We start from the raw sequence: 10,139 nt of genomic DNA, 5'->3' as shown, positions 1-10,139 counted from the left end.
AGAGGCCAGTGTAGAAATAGCTACTTTTGACTTTTATTTCTCTAAAAAGGACAAGTACACATGCAGACCGATCGTTAGCTTATAAAGCAGGTGCAATAGTAATGTAGCACGGCCCCTCTGCAGGGGCTGGAAGCGTTTCTGCACAGCCAGGCTCCCCGTGGCCTGTCCCAGGAGGAGGCCTCAGACGGGGAGCCGGCGACTGGCGCAATGGGGCCCTTTCCCAGCCAGAAAAATGCCTTCCGCTCATGGCACGTTGCAAGTGCGAGATCCTTTCTCAGAATGCATGAAAATACATAAATAGACAAACAAACCAAAGTTTAAGCTGGCAGCAGGTCAAACGTTTTGACCTGCTCCCAATCCCAAACAGTTCAGGTTTGGCAGCTTGCGTTTTTGCCAGGCCTCCTGCGAAAATATTGAAGGTTGTATCTCAACTCAGTTTCACTTAGAATTGAGGTTGGAATAGACTTCATGACTAACAGAAATCAGCTTTGCWTTAGAAACTCTGCTTTTTAATTTCAGCACCCTTATATCCCTTAATCATGCTGCACCTCCCCCGTGCAGCACAGTGCAAATGGTGTGGTTAGAGCAGRCAGACACAGCAGTAACTCTCCAAGACGCCAGGCTCTTCAGCGACTGTGCACATTTCCAGTAACAATTTATRTGTATATGTATATATACACACATATAAACTTATTTTTCACACGTAAGAGTTGCCTTTGTTTAGCCACTTAGGAATATAAACTKTTGTTGTTGTTGTTATATAACTTTAAAATTCCTGCACTGTAATCTGGAACAGATGAGAACATTTTGCATAATACAGTGCTTTTGATACCACTCCAAATTAAAAARAAATTTTGAAAGAGCAAGAATACAAAACACCATGGACAAGCTTTGTGCTCAGCCCTTCTCCACCACATCACTGAAAAAGGTCACCTTTTTTTTTTTTAAGAGCTGACTACTTTAAGTGTCTTATTTCCATATACATGTGTCATTGCTTTGATAAATCAGAAGACAAAGCACCAAAATGATAAATATTTATTACGAAGTTCTCCTCTTCAAAACATCCTTTCCACTGAGAATTTGCTGGGGATGGAAACTTCAAACCACCAACAGCAAAACACATACTTGTTTTAAATTTCACATAACAAAAGAAAAAAAAAATAGACTTTCAGAACGGCTGCAAAAATATATGCATTTCATAAAACTTTYTTTTTGCCTTGAAACTGATTTTCCTTTAAACTTGCAGCTGAAGCAAAAGAGCAGCAGTGAACACCCAAGTTACTTCCCACCCTCCCACTTGGACAAGATTTATGAAAATGTTCCCATGGCGGCACTGCACAAGAAGACCCATACGGTTTTAACTTCAGTTGGGTTTTTTGGTGGCTTTTTTAATTATCAAAGCAAGCGTGGCCTGCCCCGTGGCCCAACCAAGCTGTCCATGCGGTACCAGCACTGCAGCTCTGCCTGGGCTCACCCCTCTCCCCCGCCTTTTGCAGCAAAGGGTAACGCGCTGCCCATCGCCTTTCCTGTGGAAAGCAGGAGCAAGGCGGTCGGGAGCAGGAAACATGGCTCTGTAAGGACACATGGGCAAGAGCAAGCCTGCCGCTGCACTGAGCTGCCTGCCTTGGGTGCCCAGGGTGCCGCGTGCCTCCCAGGTACGGGATGTACGGTGTGATGTACGGGCAAAGCTGAGGCGTGTCACTGCCCAGCCCCTCCATTGTGCGCCACAGCAGTGACTCGGGCAGCAGCCTTTCAGAGATGAGGGGAGAAAATCAGATGAGGAAGCTGAGCTTCATTGAAGTGGGAGAGACATGAGAGCAAAGGCAAAACAGGCCCACGTGCACAGGGCTGCATCATGCGCAGGCACTGATAACAGCAGGACAGGCACGTACGTAGAGCCAAGGCAGTGAAACGCAGCCTAGGGGAGCTGGAAAGCATCGCTCTGCACGGCAGCGGCGCAGGCTGCTGCCCACRGAGCTGCTTTAGCTTTTGCTGTGTAATTTCACCAGCTTCATAACAGCTTCGCTCCTTGCCTTCCCAGCAGTCATCTCTCATTTCAAGATAGCAAAGCAGAAGGTAGCAGTGTTTGTGCTCCGGAAATTAAAGCTGCTCAGTATCTATTCCAGTCATCAGGACACTTGCTTCTATCCTAGAACAGATAAGAGATGCCTTTTTTTTTCCCTTAAAAACAAAGCAAGCAGCCAGGATACAATCTTGTCTGTCATTCAGCATTACTCAGACTAGGACTTTAATAATTATTTGTATTCATCATTGACATTTTAACTGTGGGGACCTAAAAGTTTGGGAAGACCTAGAATATTCTGAAACTTAAATTTTTAGCTTTTACCTAAGATAAAGAATGAGTGCAATAATTAATATTAGAGCACTGTTAAACTTTATGGAATGCAAGAACASCCACAACTGTTTGGTTTCACTGTGTGCTGCTGGCAAAGCGGGTACCTAATTTCCAGATATCACAAAACCAGCCAATACAGTTTCAAAGGCCTAGAATRAAGTCTCAGCCATTGTGTCCTGATCTCTGTATTTTATCACCCTCATCACCACCTTTCTTGCTCCCCACATCTGCTATCTCATGCCTTTCAGATGAAATCTCATTAGCCCTCACAAGCCCCCAAGGATCAGGTTTAATCTGCACCTTTAACCACACCCGGGAGGGGCCACTGGCTCACTTCTCAGAGCTGCTTATTTTCATGACAAACTAAGTCCTTCAWGCTATTCTAAATGCTCTAGAGCTATTCTGTAACGCATAGGGCTGCTTAGGGCTCATATTTATCCCCATCTGAGAAACACTGAAAAGTAGACCTTTTCAAGCTGAATACATATGTAGGTATCTATGTATGTAACTATGCATATGGGTGGATATATGCACATAATAGAAGAAAAATAAACAGAAGTATTAAATAGAAGAAATATCTACATTAGTGTACTAGAGAACCAACTAATAGCACTGAATCTGATCCCTCCATTTTGTTTCCCTACCGAGGRGACAAGTAAGGAGGACTTGGCAGGGTCTGTGGTGGGTAAAGGTTTCCATTTCCAATAAGTGAGAAGAGCTCATTTCTGCACATATGCTGTTTTATTTGTTTTGACAAAGACCTGCTACTCAAAAAAGTATAACTGACACAGCTTACAAAGGAAATACAAAATAAATAAATACAACATGAATGTGAGTTGTACAAAATATAAGTGTTTCATGTTAGACTCGTACACATTAACACTGACCAGACCCACTTCTTCATTCCCCACCACACACAAGCTGATGAGACAAGCTRTGGAGCCACAGCAGTAGGCTGCTGCTCTTAAGCGCCAGGCCCATGTTGGCACACATACAAGAGGCATCCAGATGGGTGGGAAGAAAGCTGCTAACCCAAGAAGTGAGGGTCTGGAATCGCCTGCCAAGATAAACAGGTGTTGCAAAAAGCTTACTTTTTAAGGTAGAAAGCAACTGAGTTGTCAGGAGAGCTTAATCTATCACAGCTGTCTTCTGGGATAATAAGCAGGTTCTTATTTCCACCGTAAGATCACAATTATCTGACAAGTTAAGCTTATAATAGTGTATTAATAATATTAATGYGCAATATAAATCACTACTGTAAGTACTATGCAACAGAAATAAACCTAGTTTTGCTTCAGGTTCATCGTCATGTAGCTTTTGGGTTAACGTTAGGAGTTCCTGAAGTCTAACRGTGACTTCTGATTTTGAGAGATTTTTATAGTATCATTGTACTGACAAAAACATTACTTGCTACACTACCTTATAATAGAAGAAACAGTACACGAGGTGTTAGACAGCTATGCACAACACCATGTGAATACTGAAAAGAGGACTACTTGCTGATCAAACAGAGATCCCCATCTGCAAAGCTCAGAGATGTGGGTTAACAGATCGATTGGTATAAGACACCACTGAACTGAGTAACATTCACATAGCAATGAAGGAGTTAAGATACAAATAACATAACATACTGAGCTGCTAAACAGGATCGTGCACTCCTAGGAATTTTGCATTTTAGATTTCGTAGTTTCTGAATTTCCTCAGCAGCTCTGAGGGAGCCTCTCCCGACCAGCGGAAACGCAAGTGCCAGTAATTTCCCTCTGAAAATCCTGGGGAAAGAAGAGGAGACCAAGTGAATTGTTAGTTACATAGCAAAAACAAACATATCTTCCCAAAAGTAATTTTAAAAATCGGACCCTTCCAGTGCTCTTGACTGGCCGAGCACCATTTGTACAAAACCCTTCACCACCAAGCAAGCACCAAACTGCAAGATACCTATCACCTGGAAAGAGCAAAAATGATGAGCAGTCTAGAAAATATGATTTAAAAAGAAGAACGAATGAATTGCATTTCTTAATCTGAAGAAGGTGACATGATAAATCTCCAAGTGTGTGAAAGGCAGAAGCGTAAAGGGAAGGGATAACATACGGATGAGTAAAGAAGTCAGGCACTTAACTATAGTCAGGAATAGTCAGATTAGAAAATACTAAGACAAAACTTCTTGGTTGCAAGAGGAACAGGGTGAGGTTTTTGTTCCCTCTCAGTTTAATTTCCTGTTTGATTGATCAAACAAGAAATTACAAAACTTTGTTTAATAATAGTTTGATAACATAAACCCAAGATTATGATACCACTGAGGCATCAAATACAATACAGAAGATGGGCCTTTTGGAACTAAGCTGTGATTCAAATCTAGATTAATCTAAACAGACAGAAAATACTGCCTCTCYAGCAGACTGCTTCTGAAATAGATACTTACTGTGGTGTACATATATTTACATATATGTATGTTCAGAACTTGTGATCAAGTACAAAGGAATTCAAGTCTTCTTTTTCAGTCTCCTTTTCATCTTAACAGTTATAAACTGTGCATGAGTTCTGACTGCTGGATTAAACAAAAAYGTATATAACATCTAACTGCGTTATTTAGTAGTTGCAAGCAGTTATATTCAAACTACTGCTGGTAATATTTGAGTAACATATTTATTTTTGATTAAGCAAGAACACTAAACTCCTTTTTTGTTTAGGATAAACTGTCTTATTTTAGGTTTGTTTGTTTGCTAGTAAAACAAAAAACATGAAGCGAGAGAGAAAAGRCCTAAAAGAGTCAAAATTATATTAAAAATGACATGGAAAAAGAACAACCCAAAGCCACATTTAAAAAAAAAAAAAAAGCTACTAATTAAATGCATTATTCTGGAGAAGAATTTCTCATGACTAGAAGTCTCATTTTCAGGCTGTTTTTGCATTCTGCAATCTTTTGTAACTGCTGGTTTCACTAACTTGGGGGGGAGTCCGGATTCTTTGAGGACAGCGGTTTCACATCAGGAATTTCAACATCTCCTTGCTCCCTGATCCCATCCGACAATCCGTCTTCACTGTTTTCAATCTGTGGGGTACAAATCTCACTGGTTACGTTGACACTATTATTCACAGGAGCTTCCAGCATCTGGTCCTTCTTTCTTTGGACAGCCCAATGCATCATCTAAGGAAATGCAAAAATAACAAATTAACTATTTCCTGTGTTTTACAAGTTTTTTTTTTTTCTTTCTTTCTTAGTTTAATACAGGGTTAAAAAGAAGCATGGCCTAGAGAGAAAGTTATGAGCCAGTAGGATAAGGAACACATACATTACATATAGGATGTGAGTAGGGACACGCAGCTATAGCTTATGTCAGAGAGGATGAAGAACAAAATGCACAAGTGCACCAAATAATCAGAGTCTTTTGTCCACAATTTTTTCAAGTGTGACTTCCAAAGCTTTTTAAGAGCTTATGTGACTTAAAAGATTACAGTACAGAAGATGATGATATTTGAATGTGGCACCTCAAGAACTTAACAGTTTTTAGGAACTGAAGCCTGACTTCATTTGGCACTAACTGTCCTCAAAAAAATCCTGTCACAAATCACCCCACCAACCTCGCAGGGCCCTTCCAAGCGTCTGTGTGAAGCCCCAGGTTGCAACACAGCAGCTTCTAGATTTGTCAAATAGTTTATTTAATCAGTTAGCATAAATGTAACCGATCTCAAGAGGAGAAAATACTCTATAAAGGTGCTAGATTTAATCCAATTTTAAAACAAATAAGAAGTTCCTACAAGAACCAAGGAACATCCAAGTTTAAAAACCACCCACCGTCTTCACTGAATTGCTGAGGGCCTCCCACTGCTGGAAGGGAATGGCAATTTTGCTCCGCCGCCAGTAATCGTAGTGAGCTCGGCTCTCCTCGTTAGCGAGAATCTCCTTGGCTTGCTGCAGCTTCTGAAAACTCTCCACTGGAAGGCAAATCAAAAAAATGCTAAAGCCAACACTTGTTTGGATGGAAGTAGCTTGCATGCAAAAGGGGAGCTGCCAGCAGCTGGGAGCAGAGAGCAAGAGAGCAGAGTGACAGCTCTGTGGCTGATCTGCTTGCAGCCGCGCGAGGCTTTAGAGCAAGAGCACCTTCTGTGGACAGTTGATGTCTGGCTCAAATGAGTGCCAAGATGCTCGTTTTGTTGACTGGCTTGAAAAATTCCAAATTTTAAGCTCGTGGAAACATATAGAGAAAGCAGGCAAAAGGCACRAGCCAGCCCCTACAAATAGCATTTTAAAATGGAAATTAAACTGGAATAATCCAGTTTAAAGGGTACACCCTTATATATGCAACAGCAAGGAAGTCAGGGCAGCACAAAACACCACGGAAGTATGAGGGGGGAGAAAATGAGAGGAAAGATTCATAAGCAAGCACAGGAATCTAAATGAGGTGTAAAATAACTAATTAGTGCACCTAATTTGGCATCTTTTTCAAACATATTCTAAAATATTATCTTGYACACCAGGTTGCATGTGAACACTTGGTCTCTCTACAAGATTTTTTCATTAACTGGTTACTAAGGACACAGTTGCAGGTTACTATTTGAAGAAGGGCTATAAGGATCTACATTTTATCTGTGAATCACCTGTGTTACAGTGATATATTATTATTATTCATTTATTGCAGTTTACAAACTAGATTTCTTTTGAAATATACTGAGCCCAAATACCAATCCAAACCAACAACCATAAATCAAACACCAGGCAACAGGTTACAGGGAGGCTTCTATTAGGCTTCCTTTTTCTAGTGTGACTCCTTTTGAACAAATAAAAACAGTCTTCTTTTTAATTGCTCTTCATCAGGCTGATGAAGTCATCAAAAAGGGCAATTTTCCCTAGTGCTGTGAAATGACATTTGAAGTACGTATCAACAAAGCTGCTCCAGTATTTGGCACTTGGCTTCTCTTTTTGGGTTACTTGGCTTCGGTAAACGGGGGCACATGCAATGGGATCAATTCTAGTCTCTATTTCCCTGCTGTAATTACTAGAATTCCAAATAGAAATCAAATATTGAATAGCTATTTCTGCAAACTTTGATAAATAGATCAGAAGAGCCCTTATTTTGGCAATTTGTAATCAGATGTCCAGATAAGCTACAATGTGTAAGACTGTCTTCAAATAACTGAGTTGGAGTTGCAGTCATGGGCCTGGTTTGGGTCTGATGAACCCTCTTTCATGACCTCAGATGTTGGCTGCTGCTCTGCAAGCAGATGGCTGCTCCTTTGGTGCTGGCTTCTCCTTATTTGCAGTTATTTAATTACATTAAAAGAAACTGAAGTACATTTAATCTGTTCCTGATGTGCTTGTTCACAAAGTAAATTATCTAGCTGACGCAATTATGGCATTTGAGTGTCGCCGAGTGCAGAAGCAGGTCAACCTCATTTGTCTAGAAAGGGAGATACTCCGTGTTTCTGAATTAAATGTTCTGCTGCAGATAGAAAAAAGAAAATTCCTAGGAAAATAAATAAATAAAAGAAGCATGTTCCTTCCTGCTCTATCACCTAGCAGTGTGTGCTAGAACAGAATATTAAAGCTTGCTATTATAAGGCAATACACTCGGTACACATGACAACAGAAAGAATATATGGGGAAAAAATATTGCATTTAATCTTTAATAACTGAATTTAATATCTTAGTCACATTAATTCTGGGGCGGAAATTAAACAGTGAAGAACACGTACCTGCTTTGGGGTCGCCAGGATGTTTGTCAGGATGACATTCAAGGGCTTTAATCTTAAACTCGGCAAGAATTTGTTCAACCTAAACAGTATCAAGGTTTAAAGTGAGGAAATACATAGACACAGAAATGATCTTTCAATTTGCTTTTTGAAAAAGAGTTTGGAGGCACAATGGCAAGCACAAGAAGACTTTTGCTTGTTCATTTTACAAGCTTTATTACCAGCACCACGCTACCCCAGAGGTGCCAGGCACAGTTTTAGCGCTGCCCTCTGCCGGGATCTCGCACCGGCACGGACCTCAGCAAAAGCTCCACGCTGCTCCGCGACGCTCCGCTGGAAAACACGGAGGTTCCTTCCCCACATTTAACCGATAGCTCACAGGAGAGCACCTCGCTTGACTTCATAAGCGAGAGACTGCTCCACACTTAATACCTCATTCATTACAGCAGTGTAATCCAAACCCAGTCCCACTTAACAGAGCAGCTGGGTTAGAAATATCAGCCATACCACTAAATAGAAATATCAACCATACCACCCAAAAAAATGTTATAGAGACATCTTTGGGAGGAAAATGCCTGTATTTTAGCTACAGAGCATTCAACAGTTGCTTAGATAGATCTCATCATAAAATATGAAATAGCATGTATCTGCTCCCAAACAAATCTATAAAGCTAGTGTTAGAAAATTTAAAATCATTAGTAGGATGAATAAGTAGGAGATTCTTATTTTTATATTTTTCCTTACAACCAATGAGTACTTAGAAAATATGCATATCTATTTAAAAAAGAGTTATCTTGTAGCATTACCATTTTTCTACATTCACCGCACTAGTTGCACATACAAAGATTTTATCATCTTTTAAAATCAAAAATATATTCCACAATGTTTTTTATGCTTTCAAATTTATGCAGTTGGCTCATAATACACAACCATATCACATGTTGAACAAAACTAATGCATAAACCATCATTTTCATTGYACCTATAATAAAAGTCCGTTTTATAAAACACTTCTCACACAAGCCTTATTCCAGGATCTTAACGTGATCTGCAAATTGAGCTTGGCATTAAGGCTATACTAAAAGCAGCACGAAAGGATGTGCATTAAGGATGCCTTTCAGCTAGTCCTGCCTGTGGAGGTACCAACTTGTGCTCCAAGCACAAGGAGGCTCTTACCGTGGACAGCTCATCACACCCCAGCAAGTTGTAATAATCTTCCAAGTCCCCGGGGCTGCAGTTCAACACGGTGTCCATGGGGATGAGTCCGGTGGCTTTCCTCAAGCCGAGGAGTAAAGCACGAGTAGCGATGGCAGCTCCCAGGCAGCTCCACAAGTAGCTGAGGGGAGTTAGCTACTGCCACGCAGCTCCGCGGCTCTCCCCAGTGCTTTTTAATAGCAGGAGCTGACACATGAATTCTCGGGAATCTCCGCTTTCCATTGGCCCCGGCAGGATGCCGATCCGGTTGCACAAACCTGCTGGTGGCAAAGCTCCCTGGGACTTGTAGTTGTCAAAGCAACCGCCCAGGCTTGCAAGAGTGGGGATGCTCAGCAAAACTGAGCTGTGTGAGACTTTGGTCCTGCCACCTGCACGTATCCACGCCAAGTCAGGCACGCGCTCGCACGCGTGCCTGCCCCGGGTCCTGCACGCACCGAAACGTGTTCTCTGCGCCCACACTGTAAGCAAAGAGGCTGCATCTTCAGTCTTAGAAGCAGTTCTTTATTTCTGTACTCACCTTTTGTCTGACAAAGTTAAGACTGTGAAAAGACAACAAAATCCTTGCAGTCCATTATCAAGAGAAACACACTTCCCACACACAATTGCTTGCAAGTCTCTTGAAGCTCTTTGTTGTGTTTGTAGGAACCATTCCTTGTACGACTCACCTAACACTGAAGTGCAAGGCCTCAAGCTTTGATGATTGGCAATTGATGATCMAGGCCTCAGTCTCACAGAGCATAAATATGCTTTACTCTCCTAGAAGCCATTTGCTCAGTGATTCACAAAACCCCACAAATTTCCTGGGTGTGAAACTGGCCATCCACAGCAGTCTTTTCCCTTGATTTCTCCTCTCTTCCTAARAGCTTTGTAATGTAAGATGT

The 10,139-nt window shown here is 41.3% G+C and overlaps 1 protein-coding gene across 2 annotated transcripts; it reads right to left on the bottom strand.

The window, feature by feature from the left end:
* Nucleotides 1–3,392: 3,392 nt before the first annotated feature.
* Nucleotides 3,393–9,440, bottom strand: DNAJC12 (DnaJ heat shock protein family (Hsp40) member C12). 2 transcript variants are annotated; one of them, XM_026042668.1, is made up of 5 exons: nt 9,220–9,432; nt 8,048–8,126; nt 6,150–6,289; nt 5,300–5,501; nt 3,393–4,125 (listed from the first exon to the last, which is right to left on the bottom strand). In XM_026042668.1, exons 1-5 carry the CDS (start codon nt 9,295–9,297, stop codon nt 4,031–4,033), a joined length of 594 nt encoding a protein of 197 aa, XP_025898453.1. In that variant the 5' UTR covers nt 9,298–9,432; the 3' UTR covers nt 3,393–4,030. The 2 variants fall into 2 exon arrangements, with proteins under 2 accessions (XP_025898453.1, XP_025898452.1); XM_026042667.1 differs by having other exon boundaries at nt 3,403–5,405; nt 9,220–9,440.
* Between the last annotated feature and the right edge of the window lie 699 nt (nt 9,441–10,139).

Source organism: Nothoprocta perdicaria, unplaced genomic scaffold (assembly GCF_003342845.1).
Source record: "Nothoprocta perdicaria isolate Ctin4 unplaced genomic scaffold, notPer1 scaffold_310, whole genome shotgun sequence".
Taxonomy (NCBI): domain Eukaryota; kingdom Metazoa; phylum Chordata; class Aves; order Tinamiformes; family Tinamidae; genus Nothoprocta; species Nothoprocta perdicaria.
Note: the sequence above shows the minus strand (reverse complement) of the source record. Positions and strands in the feature narration are given on the sequence as shown.